The 22,294-nt window shown below is 36.2% G+C and overlaps 1 protein-coding gene across 1 annotated transcript in view; it reads left to right on the top strand.

The window, feature by feature from the left end:
• insc (spindle orientation adaptor protein inscuteable) overlaps positions 1-22,294 on the top strand; it is a 270,540-nt gene that overhangs the window by 139,019 nt on the left and 109,227 nt on the right. The window contains exons 3-6 of the mRNA XM_090387321.1: positions 4,704-4,849; positions 14,191-14,378; positions 17,710-17,762; positions 17,878-17,989. Of these exons, the coding sequence (XP_090243447.1) occupies positions 4,704-4,849; positions 14,191-14,378; positions 17,710-17,762; positions 17,878-17,989 (499 nt within the window). The remainder of the gene's footprint in view (positions 1-4,703; positions 4,850-14,190; positions 14,379-17,709; positions 17,763-17,877; positions 17,990-22,294) is intronic.

Genomic DNA, 22,294 nt, shown 5'->3' with positions numbered 1-22,294 from the left:
TAACAGTGAGGTAATTACCCTTGGTGATTTTAATGTTCACAACTCCAGCTAGCTTCTATTTTCTACTCACCGACCCAGCTGGTAGAGATGCTGAGGCTTTTGCAATTTCTAATGACCTTGCACAGATTGTACATTTAACTACAAGAATACCTGACAATCCTAACCATACAGCCAACATGCTTTATCTTTTATTCACAAACAACCCTTCTAAGTACACTGTCGAAGTGAGTGGTCCTTTAAGTACCTCAGATCACAACTTGGTGATTGTCTCTTCTCCAATGGAGCCTTTATGTCATGGCTATTCCCAACCTCATATTGTTTGGCATTACAAGAATGGAAAATGGTATGACCTGTGAGATTTCTTTTCTTCTTTTCCTTGGTCGGAATACTGTTTCAAAACTTCTGATGTCAATGTTTGCTCAGATCGTGTCAGTGAAATTATTCTTGTAGCAATGGAATCCTTTATTCCACACTCCACTTTAAAATCTAGTCCTTTATCTAAATCTTGGTTTTCCAATAAATGTGCTAAGGCTGTTCAAGAGAAGAATGTTGTGTATCGTAATTGGCTTGTTTCCAATTCTTCAGTTTCATTTTCTGCCTACACCAAAGCTCGCAACAATTGTAAAGCAGTCATTGACCAGTCCAAACTAGATTTTGAACAGTCTAAGATTAGAAAACTTGCTTCTTGCCCTAATGGTAACCGAGCATTCTGATCTCTTGCCAAAGCTGTTGGCCGCAGCTTTTACCCATCTCTACTCCCACTTCTGTGAAAACCAGATGGATCTGTTGTCACTTCAGCCAAGGATAAAGCTGACCTGCTAGCATCGCATTTTTCTTCCAACTCGTGTATTAATGATCTTGGTAAAACACCTCCCACCATTCCCAACGCAAGCTCCATTCAATGCCTCTTGTGGTCTTCCTTCAAAAGGATGTCAGAAGGATTTTGATGAATCTCGATGCTAAGAAAGCTCCAGGTCCTGATGGTATTTCTCCACCTGTTCTCAAAACCTGCTCCTGAACTTACTCCTGTTCTTTGCTGCCTTTTTCACTTTCTTATTCCAAAGGTGTTTTTCCTTCTGCTTGGAAATTTGCTCATATCCATCTAGTTCCTAAAAAGGGTGAAAATTTCCTCCAATTATCGTCCCATTGCAATTACTTCTACTCTTTCTAAAGTAATGGAGAAATCAATTAACTGTCAACTCTTAAACTACCTAGAAACCTTCCATTTGATCAACGATCGCCAGTATGGATTCCGTCAGTGTCGATCCACTGGTGATATTCTGGCTTTTGTTACCCACTTATGGACAAATTCGATGGAAAAGTTTGCTGAAACACAAGCAATTGCTCTTGACATCTCAAAGGCTTTTGATCGTGTCTGGCATAACGGTCTTCTAAACAAGCTTCCATCTTATGGTTTGCTAACTGTTTTTAGTAATTGGTTATCCAGTTTTCTCTCTGATCGCTCACTGAGGGTGATGGTAGATGGCTCTTTGTCTTCTAACTTCTCCACTAATGCTGTTGTCCCCAAAGGTTCAGTTCTTTTCCCCACTCTTTTCCTCTTGTATATTAATGACCTTCTTCCATTGACTGGAAATCCTATCCATAGTTAGCCGATGATAGCATATTGCATTCCACTTTCCATTTTGAAAAACCTTGTTCTGCTCAATCAGCCTCAACTTCTCGAATATCCGCCACCAATTCCTTAAATGCTGATCTCCAGGAAATTCTGCAGTGGGGCAAAAACAACTTAGTTGATTCAATCCTTCTAAAACTCAGTCCTGTCTTATAACTCGCAAAAAGGAACCTTCTGCTTCTAAGCTTATCTTTGGTGAAACTCCGATTTCTAGGCAAAAATGATATCTCTTTTGGGGTTTACCCTGACTTGGCACAAGCACATTAGAAATGTTGTTTCCTCTGCATCTAATACGACTTTCTCTATCACTCTCGGCATTACTTTTCTTCCAAACAGCTTCACTCTGCACAAATCGCAAATCCGTCCTATCATGGACTATTGTTCCCATATTTGGGGAGGTGCCCCCAAAACCTCTCTCAGGCTTCTAGATTCCATTCAGAAGAGGGCAGTTAATTAATGACTCCTCCCTAACAGAGTCTCTCCTCTCTCTGTCCCATAGACATACTGTTTCTGCTGCATGTCTTTTCTACAGTTATTTCCGTGGGCACTGTTCTTCTGAATTGGCTTCTATAATTCCTGCTTTCTCTTTCAAAACAGTCCAAACATGTGCCGCCACCAGCCAACATCCATTTGCTGTCCAACTTCAAACTTACGGAACCAACTTTTCATCATCCTCGTTTATTCATTCAACTGGAACCATTTTCTGGAACAACCTTCTTTCATATGTATTTCCTGAAAATTCCAGTCTGCAGAAGTTCAAGTCTAATGTCAACAAATATCTTCTTTTGTCTTCTCAACCTCCAACCCAAGCACGGTACTAAGTACTATAGGTTGTAATACCTCTTGTGTTTGGGGTTTTCTTAAAAAAAAAAAAAAAAATCTGCTACTACTAATAATATAATTCTCCTTCTACATTATAATAAAATTGCATTAATTTACACTTTAATTTACTGCAGTTAAGAAAAGGATAATTTTTTTCTTTGTTAAGCAATTTCATTTTAAAAGCTAACCTTATCTTTAATGGAATACATTGGCACATGAAAGACTTGGAAATTTTTGGGATGGTATATACTAGTATTTCTAGCAATGAACATACTTAGGTAAACCCATGATCCATTGCTAAAAAGTTTTATAAAAATATAAAATAGGGAGAGCGATAGTCAAGTGAAAGATATAAATTCATATAGAATAGTGAACTATTCTGGGTTTTTTTTTTTTTTTTGACTATCCAGAGAGAAAAATTTTTTTTCCCTTTGTTTTTTTCATGGTTTTCATTCTCTCAGTTCTGATTGTCAACAAGTTGACACTTCTTGAAATACTGTCACATAACCAGCACTTTCCGAAAAGAATATGTTGTTAGTCATCTAAATCTGGCGAGTATGGGCTTGGCAAACCCAGGGTCCTGAGCTGGCTATCATCATTCTTCTCTTACTTGGTGATTAGTTTCTACTTATGACTCTCTCTCTCTCTCTCTCTCTCTCTCTCTCTCTCTCTCTCTCTCTCTCTCTCTCTCTCTCTCTCTCTCTCTCTCTCTCTCTCTCTCTCTCAGGGTAACTTGGAAATTTTTTTTTGGCTGGTGCAGCATAATCCTCAGGCTTCCTTGTGTAATATAATAAAAATAATAAATATTAAAGAGCATCACTGTTCTAACACAGCTGTTTTAGTGGTACTGCAATGATGTATATCTGGCCTCTTTCATTTCCATTTCTGCAACCATAGAGCTGGTCCAAATCATTCTGAAGATGCTTGCTCCCTCTGATTTGCAAGACCTTTATCACTCTGCCATGTTATAGGAACCGATGTACGTCTTTCAGTATTTTTTTATTTTTAAAACAAAATTATATAATTGCTTCTGACTTTATCCATCTTGTTCCACCAACAATTACCAGGTTTAGCCTTGAATATATTGATAAGTACAATATGGCTAAGCAGCCCTACCAGAATAGAGAGCCACCTCATTAGAGATCAAATGGACACATTAACTCAACCCTCAAACAGTTGATAAAAAAATAATAGTTTTGTAATAGATACCATGTACTGTTCAAAATATTTTTCTCCTGAAACTAAGATGGTCCTCAAACTTGTGGCAGGTTATATTCCTAGAAAAGGTGCTGTAAATTGAAATGGCTTAAGTCCAGACCTGATTTTTTCCATGGACACAATGATTAAATAAGGGATTATATTCCCGACCAAAGGTCTGGTATGGAACTTTAAAGATGAATACAAATATGATATTGAATCAACTAATAATCATAAGTATGTAATAGTTCATTATTAGCTTTTATAATTACTTTAAGTATTATTGCTTTTTTCTATGCTTTTATGAAGTGGCCTTTTCTTCTATTTGTTGTTTTTAAGGATGTAATAATTAAAAAGGCTAACATAGATTTACTAATCTGGTATTGGAATGCTTCAGGAAGTAGACTGATTAGGCAATGTTTGTTTCTTCATATGCTAAGTAGAGTTGTCATGGCATAGGTTCAGGTCAGACTGGGGTTTGTATTTTAAACTTTTTAAAAATTCTTTTTGTACAGTTAGAATTTTTAAATGAATTTTATGAAGGTAAATTTTACTTTTCTTTATTTTCCCTATATTTCTGCTGGATTTGTGCTTCTGGTGAAATGTAATAAAAAAATGTTATAATAAACTGTAAAAGACCTTTGTGAGGTCAGAATATTATATGAAAAAAAAATGATAGTATTATATTTTTATATGATACTATCAGAATTTATATTTTGCAGTTTTTCACGAATTTATATTTTTAACTTGCCTCTAGTTCAGTGTAAGAATTAATTTGGAGTTGTGCATGTCTCAAGAATACTTATTATTTTAAGTGCATGGCTTTTGAATACATTGTCTACTTTCAGGGCCACTGCAATACATGTGGATTGAGGTACCTTCTTCAGCTGTTCAGACTTGTTTTTTCATGAAAAATGTATTTCTCTCTTTCCCAAATGTACTGTTGTGGCTTTATTTTGCATGTGACTTTTCACACATTCCATATATAATGTCAGGTCTAGTTGGAAGTTCTGTATATTTATTGCTATTTAATAATTAATTTAATTTACAGCCAATCAAGGGATGCCCCTCCTGTCAAGCAATGGCTTCAGGATTTAAGAATTATTACAGATACTGAGTGTCTTAGTGCTCTACAAGGAAAACTTTTATGTAAAGATGCAGGACTTCTTGGTGCATTGGCTGTGGGAAATTCACAGGGTAAGCCAAACTGAGATTCCTAAAATTTACTTTACTATAGTACAGTACAGTACAGTATAGCATAGCATAGCATACCAGGTAGTTCAAAAGTATGTGCAAAAATTTTTGGAATATATTCTACATTACAAAATTTAAAAAAAGTAATAATAAATAAATAAAAAAAATCATAAAAATGTTTGACCACAAACAGCTATGTATCTGTATGTTTTAATCTTAAAGAAATGACTATGGAATTTTGAATAGTATAAAGTGATAAAAATAATTAAAAAAAAAAAAAAAAGATGAGCAGACACATACTTAACTACATGTCTGCTTATTATTCTTTATTATTTTTGTCATTTAAAACTCCATAACAACTTTTTAAAATTTGAAGAGCCATAGCTCCATAACCATTTAGAATCAGACCAGTTCCGCCCCCCCTTCTCTTATTTCAGAACTCTAGAATGATGCTGAGCATATTCTTAAGGACCAGAACTAATATATATATTTGTGCAATATATATTTGCCCCTGCCTGTTTCAATGAATTTATACCGGTTAAAGCTATTTCTAATGTTTTGTGGGTTTCTGTTACACTTTCCCTATTTGAAACAAAATTTGATGCAAATTCATTGCGCATTAAAATCACTCATTTTAAAATGCCACAAAATATGTAAAACATCCCTGTTCAATGTGCACTAATTCAGACTGACTGAAGATTAATGGATGATTTATGTGTTACTGTGTCTAGACAATCACTGACTTCAAAGTGCAAAGTTAGTCCCTGAACATTTTTGACCACACCTTGAATATAATAAAATAAGCCAACCAAGGGATTATAACAATATTAATAATAATGGTACCTAGTGGAATAACAAATTAACAATTGGAATAGGTGGGACTTACGATGAATGTTCAAAGTTTATCTCACTTGGCTTGGGCCAAGCAGCATAATGAGCTCTCAATCTTATTTACTTATGTTATTTTGAGTTGTGTTAAATTAATTAATTAATAATTTGAGTTTTATTATATAGCACGAGTTAAAAAAAGTTAAGTTCTAAGCCATATATAAGCTTTGGCTTGGTGGGTGTTTTCAGGGTATTTTGAATGAATGAACAGAAAATTTATTTTAGTTGTTTCAACATTTAATACCTCCTTTGTCTAAAAGAAAATTTTCTTATTCTGAGTATACAGCTATCCATTTTTAATAAAGAACATTTCCTTAGTTTGTACCACCTGTGGGAAAAAAAAAATTCCCATTATCCTGCAGAGAGGATTACATAAACAGGTAATCCCCTCTGGAGGATTGCTTGTTTGTTGATAAATAGCTTCATTGTTCTTTGCTGTACCTTTTTCATTGAATACATTTCTTTCTGAAATGTAAACCTGTTTACATCACTCAGGGCATGGCCTCATTAGCACCTCATACAATGGAATAATTACTTCTTCCCCTTAACAAACCCACACTGTGGGTTTGTTAAGGGGAAGAAGTCTGACAAATTTCATTGTATACTATGATGTGGTCACAAAGGAATTGAATGGAAAGAATAATTTTGATATCATATACTTGGATTTTTTACCATCCTTGGACTTGTTACCGTCCTGAATAAGGTAAATGTTGGAAGTGATCACAGAATGGTAAGATGTACACTTGATATAAATGTAGGAAAGAAAAGGAAAAAACTGACTCGAGAAAATAATACAAAGGTCTTTGAGATAACAGAAGAGGAGAAAAAGCAGTATGTACTGGAACTTAAGAACAAGTTTGAGCTTCTGCAGACTGCTCAGGACCAAGATATCGACGAGGAATATTACAACTTTCTGAAAGTGATAAAGCCCAAGAAACCTATAGAGAAAAAGAAATCCAAAGAAGAAAAAATTAGTCAAGAAACACTTGTCATGATGAACCGAAGACGACAAATGAAGAGGAAGAAAAACACTGACAGGGAGAAAATTGAGTATACTGAGTTATGCAAAGCCATTACAAAGACACTCAGAGAGGACATAGTAGTAGTAGTAGTAGTAGTAGTAGTAGTGGCATGTGATGCAAGAAAGCAAATGTATGAGCTTATGCAGCATCAGCCAAAAAAAAAAAATAAATCACACCATTCCCTCCAAATGCCTGTCCAGTTCCTCCTTAAATTTATTCAAGCTATCAACTTCCACAACGACAGATGGAAGTTTGTTCCAGCAATTAACCACCCGCTGGCTAAAGGCAAATTTCCGCACATCTATTCTACATCTGTCTTTTCTTAATTTGAATTTATGCCCCCTTAGGTTCGTAATCTGAACAGGTGGAAGGATCCCATCAGAATTCAGCGTGCTCAATCCATTTAAGGCCTTATATACCTCAATCAGATCACCGCGCAGGTGCCTAGTCTCCAGCCACTGCAATTTGCAGAACTTAAGCCTCTCTTGGTAAGAGGATCCTTTCATTCTCCTCACCAATCTTGTTGCCCTTCTCTGTACCCGCTCAAGTAAATCTACATCCTTCCTAAAATGAGGTCTCCAGACCTGTACGCAGTACTCAAGGCGTGGCCTGACCATTGCCTTATACAGAGGGATAATCACCTCCTTTTCCCTGCTAGCAAAATTCCTATATATCATTGACAAAACCCCATGACCTGCCCTGGCAGCCTGTCTGCATTGCTCAGAAAACTTCATATCTGACTGCACAATTACTCCCAGGTCTTTTTCATTTTCTACCACCTTAAGTGTAGTACCACACAGTTGGTACGTTTCTCTGGGGTTACCTCTACCCATATGCAGTACTTTGCATTTGTCAAGGTTAAACTTCAGTTGCCACTTCTTAGCCCATCTGCCCAAATTATCTAGATCTTGTTGCAGTAGCAGACTGCCATTACTGTCATTAACAACCCTGACAACCTTTGTATCATCTGCAAACTTCGACATTAAGCCTGATATACCTTCATCAATATCACTGATAAATATACAAAACAACAGTGGACCTAACACCGAACCCTGTGGGACTCCACTAATAACATTAGTCCAAGAAGAGCAGCACCCATTGATTACCACCCTCTGTCTTCTCGCACTTAACCATCCTTTTATCCATTGTAGCAACTTACCCTTAATACCATTCTGCTCCAATTTGTACAATAGTCTTCCATGCGCAACAGTGTCAAAAGCTTTCCTGAAATCCAAATATATGATATCATAATTGTTTTTTGCATCCAGTTCCTTTGTAACCACATCATAATATCCTATCAAATTTGTCAGACAAGACTTTCCCTTAACAAACCCATGCTGTGTCTGAATTATTGCTGCAGTCTTGTCTAGATGATCCCGCAATACATCTTTAACCAGCGACTCCATTATTTTACCCGGAACAGAAGTTAAACTAACTGGTCTGTAATTACTCGTGTCACCCTTCGATCCCCCTTTGTGAATTGGGGATACATTTGCACATCTCCAGTCCGTGGGAACCTCAACTGAGTCCAAGGATGCTCTCATAATTATGGCTAAGGGTTTGCTTAGTTGCCTTGCCTGCCGCCTCCTTTAATATAACTGGATAGATCCCATCCACCCCAGGTGCTTTTCTTACGTTTAACTTCAACAATTTCTCTTCCACTTTGCTCTCAGTTATAAGATTTAACACAAGAAAAGTAGAACAGGCATTAAGGGAAAACAAAGGATTTAAATCAACAGCCATGAGCAGTAATACAGAAAGACAAATATACTGAAACTGAAGAATAGAGATGGTGTACTTATAAACAGCAGAGAAGGCATAATTCAAATAGCAGAAGACTGCTATAGAGAATTATACAAGGAGCAAGGGAATGATGCCAGCAGTGGGAAAGATGGATTCCAAAGTAGCAACACATACGACATACCCGATATTCTTCCTGATGAGGTAGAACATGCATTGAAGAAACTGAAGAATCAGAAAGCCCCGGGGGAAGATGAAGTTACTGTAGAGTTTTTAAAATTGGGAGGAAGAGACATAACACAAAAACTGGCAAGACTCTTCACATAGTGCATTCGAAAATGTGTGATGCCTAAGCAGTGGAATAATGCAATCATAGTTTTGCTGCATAAGAAAGGAGATAAATCAGAAATTGGAAATTATAGACCAATTAGCTTGTTATCCCACATCTACAAGTTATTCACAAGGGTCATTACTAACAGATTAGAAAGAATACTTGATGAGAATCATCCGAAAGAGCAAGCTGGCTTTAGGACAGGATTCTCAACTATGGATCACCTTCATGTAATAGCACAGCTAATGGAGAAAGCAAATGAATATAAAACACCATTATGCCTGGCATTTGTGGATTATGAAAAGGCATTTGACTCCATACAGCATAAGGCAATGTTTAGGGCACTGGAAAGATAAGGCATAGATACCCCATATATTATGATTTTGAAGAAAATATATGAGAGTGCTACCTCCTTTATTAGACTAGACAAAGACAGTAGGAAATTTAAAATTGAGAAAGGAGTTCGACAAGGAGACACATCTCCAAAGCTGTTTACTGCTGCCCTTGAGGAAGCTTTTGGAAGATTTGACTGGTCGCAGAAAGGAGTCAATGTGAACGGAGAGTACCTAAACCATTTACGATATGCAGATGACATTGTGGTCATAAGCCACGATCCCAAAGAATTAGAGGAAAATCTTAATCAGTTATGCACAGTTAGTAAGGATTTTGGACTAAAGATGAATATGGCTAAAACATAAGTAATGATGAACAAGTATGCCACAGAAAGGGAAATAATGATTGAAGGAGCAGTAATTGAAAAGGTGAAGTTATATACTTCTCTGGGAAAAGTTATTAGCTGTAATAATGATAAATGGCTAGAAGTCAAGGGAAGAATAAATTTTGGATGGATAGCATTCAGGAAATATAGTCACATACTGAAGAGCAATATCCCAGTTTGTCTGAAACGTAAAATAATGAACCAATGTATACTCCCCATCATGACTTATGGAAGCGAAACTTGGGCACTCATCAAAATAATGGAAGTGAAGCTGAGAACTACACAGCGAAGAATGGAAAAAATTATATTGGGAATCAGACTGTTAGATAAGAAGAGAAACACATGGATTAGGCAGCAAACTCAAGTAAAGGACATTCTTATCAAAACTAAAGAACTAAAATGGTCTTGGGCAGGACACATAGCTTGAAGACATGATGACAGATGGACTAAGAAGATAACAGAATGGTTTTCTTCTAGCGCCAAGAGGAGCTAGAAGAAAACCTGGAAGACAAAGGCGGAGATGGATAGATGAAATTCATGAGTTTGTGGGTAATAAATGGATGGCCAGTGTTCAAAACAGAAGGAACTGGAAAGTTGTTGGAGAGGCCTTCATCCTGCAGTGGATTGAAAATGGCTGATGATGATGACTTGGATTTTAGGAAAGCTTTTGATACTGTGGCACACGAAAGACTACTATAAAATTGGAGCAGTATGGCTTTAAGGGCAAGTTGCTACAGTAGATAAAAGGATGGTTGAGTGGGAGAAGACAGAGTGGTTATCAATGGACACTGCTCTTCATGGACTAATGTTATTAGTGGAGTCTTCCAGGGTTCAGTGTTGGGTCCATTGTTGTTTTCTGTATTTATAAATGATATTGATGATGGTATATCAGGCTTAATGTCAAAGTTTGCAGATGATACAAAGGTTGGCAGGGTTGTTAATGGCAGTAATGATAGTATGCTACTGCAACAGGATCTGGAAAAGTTGAGCAGATGGGCTAAGAGGTGGCAACTGAGGTTTAACACTGACAAATGTAAAGTACTGCATATGGGTAGCATTAACCCCAGAGTAATGTATCAACTTGGTGGTATTACACTCAGGGTAGCGGAGAATGAAAAGGATCTGGGGGTAATTGTGCAGTCAGATATGAAGTTTTCTGGGCAGTGCAAAAAGGCTGCAAGAGTAGCTCATGGTGTCTTGTCAATGATATACAGGAATTTTTCTAGCAGGGATGAGGAGGTGATTATCCTTTTGTATAAGGGAATGAAGTACTGTATACAGGTCTGGAGGCCTCATTTTAGGAAAGATGTAGAGCTGCTGGAACGAGTACAGAGAAGGGCAGTGAGATTGGTGAGTGGAACAAAGGGTTGGTGTTACCAAGAAAGGCTTAAGTTCTGCAAATTGCAGCTTCTGGAGACTATGCACTTGTGATCTAATTGTGGTGTATAAGGCCTTGAATGGATTGAGTGAGCTCACTGCTAATGGGATTCTTTCTCTTGCTCAGATTACTCATCTGAAGGGGCATAAATTCAAATTGAGGAAAGACAATTGTAGAATAGATGTGTGGAAATTTGCTTTTAGCCAACACATAGTTGATAGTTTGAACAAACTGCCATGTATTGTAGTGGAGGTCAGAAACTTAAATAAGTTCAAGGTAGAACTAGACAAACATTTGGAGTGAATGGATAAGCTTGTTTTCTTGCATCATATGCCCTGTTAATGCTGTGCTTTGTTCCATTAGCAAAATTCCTGTATATAATAGGTAAAACACTCTTTGCTGTTTGGCAAATTGTCTGCACAGTTTAAAAAGTTTCGTATTGATTATACAATTACTTGTAATTTTCATTATAAGCTATCTTAAGTTTGTTTCCAGAGTAATAAAATAATCTAGGATTACCATTACCTAAATGTAGAACTTTACATATACCAATGTTGGAAATTTAACTGCTATTTTTCAGACCAACCAAATAATTTATCTAGATCTTATTTGAAGCATCATACCTGGTTACTATTGTTATCACCCTCCTAACCCATATATCATCATCATCATCCAACTTGTCAACAAGTATGATCACCTTGTTAACTAGTTTGATGTCAGAAAACTTGTTATACTTCTGTCATTGGTGTATCAAATATCAGAAATAATAAAGGATCCAGTGGGACTGAGCCTTTTATTATTACGGATTGTCTCATCTGATATTCCCGTGAATGATTTGGTATAGCCAGAGAAAGTTAAAAATAACTTTTATGACCACATTTTTTCCCCTAGCACTTACCGAAATAATCTATCATAGTATCATCCCAGCAATGATGTACATTTCTGTTTCTAAAAGGTGTTCATGTGAGCACATGCGAAAAAAGATTCTCTGAAGTCTAAATATATTATGTCAAAATTATTTTTTGCATCCAGTGCTTTTATTACATTCTCATAATAGCTTATCAGGTTGGTGTGACTTGCTGTGTTTTTCATATAATTTTGTTCTCAGATGCTTTTACAGTACTGTTTAATCATGGGCTCCACAGTTTTTCCTGTCATAGATTTTAAATATACAGTCTGTAATTGCTCATTTTATCCTTGGAACCTTCTTTGTAAATTGGAGAGATATTGGCATATCTCCAGTCTGTTAAGCATTAGTATTAGCATTAGTAGAGGCATATGATGCAAGAAAGCAAGCTTATTCAGCATCAGCCAAAAAAAAAAAAAAAACACCACTACTCCCATTTCACCCCTCCATTCGTTCGAAATACCTGTCCAGCTAAGCCTTAAATTTGTTTAGGCTATCAACTTCAACAACAAGTGATGGAAGTCTATTCCACAAACCAACTGCCCGCTGGCTAAAGGCAAATTTCCACACATCTATCCGACATCCATCCTTCCTCAATTTGAATTTATGCCCTCTCAGGTGATTATTCTGAGCAAGAGGAAGAATCCCATCGGCATTGAGCATGCTCAAGCCATTCAAAGCCTTATACACCTCTATCAGATAACCTCACCGATGCCTAGTCTCTAGACTCTGTAATTTGCAAAACTTAAGCCTTTCTTCGTAAGAGCAACCCTTTGTTCCATTCACTAATCTTGTTGCCCTTCTCTGTACTCGTTCCAGCAGCTCTACATCCTTCTTGAAATGAGGCCTCCAGACCTGTATACAGTACTCAAGGTGTGGCCTGACCAATGCCTTATACAATGGAATAATCACATCCCTATCCCTGCTAGAAAAATTCCTGTATATCATTGACAAGACACCATGAGCTACTCTTGCAGCTCGTCTGCACTGCTCATAGAACTTCATATCTGCCTGCACAATTACCCCCAGGTCCTTTTCATTCTCTACCACTGTCAGCGTAGTACCACAGAGTTGATACGTTGATCTGCGGTTACTGTTTCCCATATGTAGTACTTTACATTTGTCAATGTTAAACTTCATTTGCCACCTCTCAGCCCATCTGCTCAACCTTTCCAGATCCTGTTGCACCAGCATAGCATCAGTAGTGTCCTTAACAACCCTGCCAACCTTTGTATCGTCTGCAAACTTGGACATTAAGCTTGATATACCATCATCAATATCATTTATAAATACAGAAAACAACAATGGACCCAACACTGAACCCTGAGGAACTCCACTAATAACATTAGTCCACGTTGAGCAGTGTCCATTGATTACCACTCTGTCTTCTGCCACTCAACCATCCCTTTATCCATAGCAGCAATTTGCCTCCAATGCCACATTGCTCCAATTTGTGCAGCAGTCTTCCATGCGCAACAGTATCAAAAGCCTTTCTAAGGTCCAAATATATAATATCAAAGTTATTCCCTGCATCGAGTTCTTTTGTGACTACATCATAGTATCCAATCAAATTGGTCAGACAAGACGTGCCCTTAACAAAACCATGCTGTGTCTGAGCTATAACTGAATTCTTGTCTAGATGATCCTGCAGTGCTTCTTTAACCAGTGCGTCCATTAATTTTCCTGGAACCGAAGTTGAACTAACAGGTCTATAATTACTTGTTCAGCCTTTGATCCTCCTTTGTGAATTGGGGTTACATTTGCACATCTCCAGTCTATGGGTACCTCCCCTGAGTCCAAAGAAGCTCTCATAATTATGGCTAGGGGTTTGCTTACTTCCTTTGCTGCCTCCTTTAATATAACTGGATAGATCCCATCCACTCCGGGTGCCTTTTTTATGTTTATCCTCAACAATTTCTCCTCCACTTTCCTCTTAGTTATTAGAAAATCATCTAGCTCACTGCCAATGTTTACTTCACCTATGACATTCCCCTTCCTGAATAACTCCTCAGACTTCCTTAGAGTCTAGCATTCATGAATGCTATATACTATTTTCTGAAATTTATGGAAAGTGAGAGCCAGTTTATAAGTTTGCTGTGTTTTATTAATTCCAGTGCTCCATCTCAGTTCCAATACCCCTGTGACACAATTTATATTTAATAATGAGAGATGATATGATGAATATATAGACTCTGTTTTTGTTTTAAAATCTGCTTGATATAATTTCTGAAAGCCGAAAAGTCTTAATTTTATTAACAACATTTCTTTATATTTTGCTGCTATGATTGCATATTTTTAACTTAATTTCTTAGGTTTTGTTAAGTAGGATAACATTTCTCTAACTCATCTTACCTTTACAGAAATTGTAGAAACAATGAAAGAAAGATATGATGATATTGTTGATCTTTATCAAAAGGCAATGCAAATGTTTGAGATATCAGATTGGCCAAATTTCAGTACATGTATCATCAATCTTTGTACTGGGGTGAAGGATCTGCTTCGGGATTTTGTAACGTCAAATGGAATCACAGAACTTAAAGTCATGAAGGTAAGCAATATTATGAGAGTTTATTAAAGAATTTTCATGCACTAATTTCTTCCCAGTTCATAATACATTCTCCCTTCTTTCTCTTCTCAACCACATATACACATTCATTCATTCATAAGATAGCCAAGGTGACACCTAAGCTTCAACTGCTCTAGAAAAATAAACTGGACACTTAGTTCTGCAGCAGTTAATCCATCCACATTAAAATGTGGTCTTCATTAGGCATCTGTACTGTTCCAACCGTGAGTTTCTCATAGAAGTCAGTCTACTAGACAAGCATAGTAGGCTAACGTCAGTCAGTCGTAGCTAAGGTGAAATTTTCAGGATGAAAATTTAGCCAGGACACAGGACAAACCAGGACAAAAATTCTAAATATGAATAAATATGAAAAAAATTCTAAATATTCAAAATGTGCCCTTAAGAAAAATTGAGACATTTCTGGCAACAAGCTATATTTGCATATATTTAATAAAATTTTAGTAACTATTATATTATATTCAATTGGAATTTAAATGAAAATTATAGACGATCAGTACTTTTTTAAAGAAATTATCAATTAACTGTAGGAACACAAAAATCCCCATCTCTATACGATTATAACATTTTATATAAGAAAACATTAACTATAAGAACATAAATTAAAAATACATTTTACAAGAAATAGTTATCAAGCCAAAAACAAGCAGGAAACTGACCTCAACATAGCATTTATTTTTAAACATAATCATCAAAAACATTTATACGCTTGTTCCATCACTTTTCAAATTCTGGAGATGGCATGCTTAAAAGACAACGGTTGCTTCTGTGACCAGTGATGTATACATCAGTTTCAACTTCTATATCATAAGAAAACTGTTTACCTCCAATGGGCCATACAAATGGAAATTTCCAGGAGATAGGTCAAAGTTGCAGAAAGGATGATCGAGAATTTCTCAATGCAATTCATTAATTCATTTTCTTGGATTATATGCACTATATGTGGCCTTGCATTGTCATGCAGTAACACCACATAAGTGATGTCATGTGTGTAGTGTCCTTGCACTGCATGACAGTGCAGGGACACTACAGTGCAAGGACTACTAAGACACTACACCATGTCTTACTAGGCTGTTTACTGTGATTTTAGTCTGAAGCTTTTTTCAGATGTATGTAATATGATGCAGCTTTCATGGTACTTCTAGGAATTCTGAAAAAGTTGACTGCCAAGCAAAACTCCATGGCAGTCCCAGAAAACAGTCACAATTACTTTTCCCTGTTGACAGCACAATCCTAAACTTTGTCGTGAAACCTGATGCATACTTTGTACTTATGCACATTTGGTTTCAGGTTGAAAGTGGTGGATCTGCAGCTTTCTGAATGTTAAGAAAAATGGTGCTGTTGCTTGGTAGTATGGTGAATATAATCACTCTCCTCCCACGACAGGAAAATGCCAGAGTTTGAATCCTGTTGATGTGAAGAATTTGAGCTTTTTTCATGGAGTTGCCCATAAAATCATAAATTAAAATCTGTTGTTTATAGCATAATGATGATGATGTTAGTTTCATTTATTAACTATATTAATACTACAATGAGATGTTGCAACAGACCAGTTTGTGGTTAGCGTAGGGCTACTGAATGTCCTTAGTTTCGAGAGATGATTCCCCAGTTTTGACTACCTATTCCTGAAAACTTTGTCCCCACAATATTTCTGATTTATAGAATGTTTCCCCAGCAAAGTGAGTCAAAAGAACTAAAAGTCACCACATATTAGCATTAGTTGAGGCATATGATGCAAGAAAGCAAACTTATGCAGCATCAGCCAAAAAAAAAAAAAAAAACCCTTCCCATTTTGTCCATCTGGTCATTCCAAATGTTTGTCTAGTTCAGCCTTAAATTTATTTAAACTATCAACTTCCACAACAACAGATGGAAGTCTTTTCCAGCAATCAACTACCCACTGGCTAAAGGCAGACTTCCGCACATCTGTTCTACAACTGTCTTTCCTCAATTTGAATCTATGTCCCCTCAGGTTCTTATTGTGAGCAAGAGAAAGAATCCCGTCAGCATTGAGCATACCCAAACCATTCAAGGCCTTGTACACCCCAATCGGGGGCACCTCCATAGCCAGGTGGGCAGGAGCAGCAGTGCATAACACACGCTTCTTGATTAGACTCGGGGTTCAAGCCTGTAACCACCAAATACGGAGGATGCGGAAAGGTTAGGGAATGACCACCGCATATCCACGGAGCAATATGGCCTTAGTTGCTAATGCTCCTAAAAACCAAACAACAACAACACCCCAATCAGATCACCTTGCAGGTGCCTAGTCTCCAGACACTGTAATTTGCAAAATTTAAGCCTTTTTTCATAAGAACAACCAATTGTTCCTCTCGCCAATCTTGTTGCTCTTCTCTGTACTCTTTTTTTTTTTTTTTTTTTTTTCAGGTCAGTATTTTGCACATCACATAACAGGCTCTCTTCAAGTGGTCAGTGATGACATATTTTCTTACTCCTACTATGACTGCACTAGTGTGAATGAGTGGCTTTGAACTGTAGAAAAATCTGTGCCTTCACAATTTACCTTAGCTGCACTGTTTTCAAACATATTTGTTATAAACTAGTGGGTACATCATTAACATTTTAGAGATAAAAATACATTACCAAAAGGTTATCTGCTGTTTAGTCAGTCTTCTCTTTTAAATAAATGGCAGATTAAACTTTTTTTTTTTTTTTTGTTATGTTATTTGTTTGAAAGAAGTACAATACTAGTGCAACTTGTTGTGAAGTGAGTTTTTTTTGCTCTGATCATGAAGACCATTGCATTAACTAAGCAGTTTAAATCCTATAGTCTGAAAAACAAATGAGAGGATAGGATAATCCAACTCTCTGTAACTTAATAATTATTTTATATAATCTAATTATTAGAATTAATTAATTATTAATATAATTAGCTGTATTTGCATTTGTTTATTTATTAAATAAATTCATTATTTCATTTATTTAATTACTATTATTAGGAAGTTCAGAATGGTATTATGTTATTTTCTATATTCTCATTTTGAAGCCATTTTGTCCCAAAATTTGAAGGGAGAATATATGGTAATTTTAGGTTTCTCTAAGATTCTTAATTCTTTAAGATATTTACAGACAAAAATAAATATGTGCATTGAGCATAATCATCAGTAGTGACGGAATTTTCTTTTTAATGACAGGAAAATCTTTTCTGTCGCATTAATGTTTTTTCTGTATAATTGCAACTAACATTCAGAAGTACTTTAAAATTTCATTATCTGTTTTTGTTTTGTTTCTTTTCTGAAATATTTTTATATAAATTCATAACTTAATGTTACAGACTGAAGGCCGGATGACAGAAGCATGTGCATACCTTATGCATGCCATGAATAGGTATGTAATACTACTAAAAGCTTTGTGCCCATATAGCATTGTAAGTTTATATTTTAATCTATTTTCTGTTTGATTTATGTGTGATAATATTTTAAAATTTATTTTATTTTTTTAGTCATGCAGAAAAGCCTTTGGATAGCCAAAAAAATAGAACAGTGTCAGTAATGAAGAGTTTATCACAATCCTTACATGAATTGGTAGATTCTTTGATGCTAAATGAATTGAAAGTAAGTAGGAATTTTTTTATTGTAAAATGCTTTTTCACTAATATATCCAACATATTTAAATGAAAACTCTTTACAGTTGTTATTGGTCTGATGTAGGTTTTTTTTTTTTGTTTTTTTTTTTTTTTTTTTGGAGCATTAGCAACTAAGGCCATATTGCTCCGGGATATGCGGTGGTCATTCCCTGACCTTTCCACATCCTCTGTATTTGGTGGTGACGGGCTCGAACCCCGGTCTAATCAAGAAGCGTGTGCTACGCACTGCTGCTCCTTCCCACCTGGCTATGGAGGCGCTGGCATCTTACGTCATATTGCACAAGGTGTATTATGTCTGTACAAAGGTGTTCATGGTTTGATTTGCATATTGTGCGGGCTGATAAATCTGGAATAACTCAGAAAAATGCCCTGTTTCCTCTGCCTGAAATCAACTAACTGCAGCCCTAGCTGAAGAAGAGGCCCTTAAGAATTCCATATAGGATTTGAACTCAGACCTCTTCAAATGAGTGAAAATTGGTGAAACCACTATACTGTCATGTAAGACCTTTTTACAGTAAGTATAATACTGTAGCAAAATTAACTGTATGGTAACCCCAGGGGCTCACATCTGGTGAGTATGGGCTTGGCCCACCCAGGGTCCTGAGCTGGATATCATCATTTTTCTCTTTCTTGGTGATTCCCTTCTACTTCTGACTCTTGTTTTCTTCTCTCTCTCTCTCTCTCTCTCTCTGGTAATTCAGAATTTTTTTTTTTTTTTTGGCTGGTGCAGCATAAGCCTCAGGCTTCCTTGCACTGTATGGCTAATAATAATAGTGTGATGTAGTTTTTTTCTGGCACTGGGATTTCAGAGTATTGTGCCCTTTTGGATATTTCTGGCTGTTTTTTCCTACCAGGATGGGCTCATAAGATAGAGTGATACCTGCTGAAGAAGAGGAGGCAGCTTAGGAGAGAGAGGAGAAGGATTCTGAAAGTTGGAAATAATTTGATAATTTTTGTCATACAAGTAGTGGAAATACATTCTGCAAGTAGCTAAAACAAAAAACTGAAATTTGAACATAAATGAAATTTCAGGTAAATCATAATGTACCCCATTCTTAACTTTTGAATAAATAGTGCTCCCCATTATAGGGAAATACAGAAGTCATTCAAACAAAAAACTATAAAAGTTGGATTTCACAAACAACAAGAAAACTATGCATGCCAATCTTCATTATAGTCCCCATTATGTTTAACACCAGTGCTGCACTAATGCCTGGATTCCTTGAGAAAAGAATTTTGTAGTTCAAAGTTGGGCTTCATTTTTATATTTGGAAGCCATTCTTGCACCACTGTTTTGACTTTTTCATCTGAAAAGAAGTGATATTCCTCTAAGTGCATCTTTTAGTGGTCAGAAAAGGTAGTAATTACATGGAGTTAAGTCTGGTGAAAATGGAGGAGGGTAATACCTCAGTTCATCTCCTGTATCTGATTCATTGTAGAGTGAATGGTGTGAAGATGGCATTATCAGTTGCAGCACACACCTGAGGACAGCAAACTGACATTTCAAATTTCTTGTTTTAAATGATTCAGAAGCACGTCATAGTATTTGTTACTTGTCACTGTTTCTCTCTTGATAATGTACCTGAATCATTCCTTTATGATCTCAGAACATGGTGAGTAAACACTACCCCTACTGATGCTTGGGTATGGACTTTCTTCAGTCAAGGTGCGTTTGTATGACACTACACCGAACTTGTATGTTTGTTTTCTAGTATGTAATCCTGGCCTTGTGCACCCAGGATTCATTTTTTTGTCATTGTGTTCTAAGCAGGTGTCTCTCTTTTGCACTTATACTATCCAAGATGGACCTCCTAACTTAACATATGTTAAGTCAGAGTTCATTCAGTTTTTTGAGGTTAAATTCCAACGAGTCTATTGAGCACATGCACACTTTTCTAAAGTGCAATTCTTCAGCAACAGTTATATGCACTGAAGTAACACTAATGTTGTATGATGTGGCAATTTCTTCAATATTAATGTGACAGTTTCCTTGTATTAGTTCTTTTACTACTACTATGACTCCTTATGTCATAGCACAATGTGTTTGCCCTGTTTGAGGAGAATCCTTAAAGCTTTTAATACCATTCTTAAACTTATTCACCTACTCATAGGCTTGCCATTGATTCATGTGTGCTTCAGCATACTGAGGTAATATTCTGCAATGAATTTCAGTAGGTTTCTTATACCTTCTTCAATCAAAAAAATGTTTCAATTTTTACCTTAAGATAGAGTGCAGACACATTTTTTAATGTAGGATGCCAGTCTTGAAAATTTGCTTTTTCCAAAAATGGCATCAGCAGATGGTGCATGTGAGCACTCAGTGTGGCCAGTTAATCTGGCACAATATTATCATCAGATTTTGCAAAATATGCATTTTTATTGGCCTTGAGACTTCATTTGAATGATCTTTAGGCAAAGGTAAATAAAGACTGTAAAAACTATTGGAAAATTACAGTAACTCTATTGGCAAATTTTCTTGTTAAGCACCATCTGATCTGAAACACCACATCAAACAATCGCTTTAGCCTATGTTGATATCTATTATTCCTGTGTATCAGTCAGTTTTTGACCTGTAATGCTGTGTGTCAATCACGCTGTAATGCTCACCTCTCATTCAATCAGTAAATTGCATAATTTTATTCAGTGATATGGTATATGATGTTAATTTTATTTTGTTAATCTGTGAATTATTATTATTTCCCAGCCAGGTGTTTGATTAGTTCTGACACTTTGAACATCTGTTAAGTTATTCCTTATTACTTTTGATAATAGCAAGAACTAGAAGTCACTATTAATGTTATGAGACCCTCAACTCAGCTCTGGGTTACCATCTGTTGCCATCCACTTTACTTAACCTTGGGTTTTAGCTGTAATGAAATTATTAGTCTTTGTCTTCCCCTTTTCCAAGCCTGCAGAATACTGAAAAACCAAACCTAACACTACTTCAGTATTATCAATAAATATTCTTACATCTCTTCTGTTCAAGTTATTAATTTCTGTAAAAGCAGTGTCTTCTGTCAATAGGCAGTGCTGAAAGAAATTTTATCCTTTGAGCCTTGCACAATTTGTCTTAGCTGGATTTAATTGACAAGGGCTCTGGCCATAAACTCCTTCCTATTATTAGCTTTGGCAAGATACCAGACATTTTCACATTGAGTCCTAATTCAACACCTTTTCTCAACGTCACCTCGTAACTATGAAGTGAGACTTGATCTATCATGTTCTATCATGTTTAATGTCATTGGCAGCTACATATATAAAAATATCACCTTATTTATATCCTTTAAAAGACGAGAATTGTTTTATTATTATAATAATTAAGATCCTTGTATAATTTCTCTTTGTTGCTTCACTGCACAATTATGCTTGAAGGTCAGTCAGATCAGTTTTATCTGATTTGAAACATTCCATTTCTATAAATGTTCAAAATTGTCATTCTGTATGACATTAGGTTTTGATCTTACGGTGTTGGAGACCTTAATTTCTGATTTGCTGTCATAGTTCTTCTTAAAATTCTTAATAATGCAAGTAACTTTCCATAAATCTCAGTGCATCAGTGAAAAATTGGCCTCCCACGATAATACTGCTTGCCTTCTTATCATATTCCAGTACACACACACACACACACACACACACACACACACACACACACACACACACACACACACACACACACACACACACACACACACACACACACACAGTTGAGGACCCTGCATGTGCCAGACCCATACTCACCAAATGTGAGCCCCTGGGATTATACGAGCAATCAATGCTGTTGTTTACAATTTGCAGCTAAGGTCATGAGATATCAATGTATTGTACAGGTAGGCCCTTCATTTTATGTTGTTTTACATTAATGCCTTTTTAAAATAATAATGGGGGGAAAAATATATATATATACAGTGAAACTTCCCTTTAATGGACAGCCATGGGGAACGAAAATGTGTCCGTTAGAGAGGTGTCTGCTAACAAGAAGTCTGAGGGAAAAAAAAAAAAAGAAAGAAAGAAAGAAAAATCGTTAAACGTTTAATGTAAAATTAAATTAAAATATATACAGATTTTGAACAATATTTTTGTAAATAATATACATACAATTGTGCTAAGCATATTATGACTTTATCTTAAGAAAAATACATACAGTAATAACTTATTTTCTTCTGCACCTTCTTCCAGCTGATAATTTTGTTTTCAACATTTGTTTGGAGTGAAGAAACCATCAAAAGTCCTTCAGTATCTTCTTCAGTGGCGAAAAACATTTTTAAACGATTGA

The sequence above is a fragment of the Mastigoproctus giganteus genome, chromosome 13 (assembly GCF_048544385.1).
Source record: "Mastigoproctus giganteus isolate SK-2022 chromosome 13, ASM4854438v1, whole genome shotgun sequence".
In the NCBI taxonomy this organism is placed as follows: Eukaryota; Metazoa; Arthropoda; class Arachnida; order Uropygi; family Thelyphonidae; genus Mastigoproctus; species Mastigoproctus giganteus.
The sequence above is the reverse complement of the archived record's forward strand: the minus strand, read 5'-3'. Positions and strand labels throughout refer to the sequence as shown.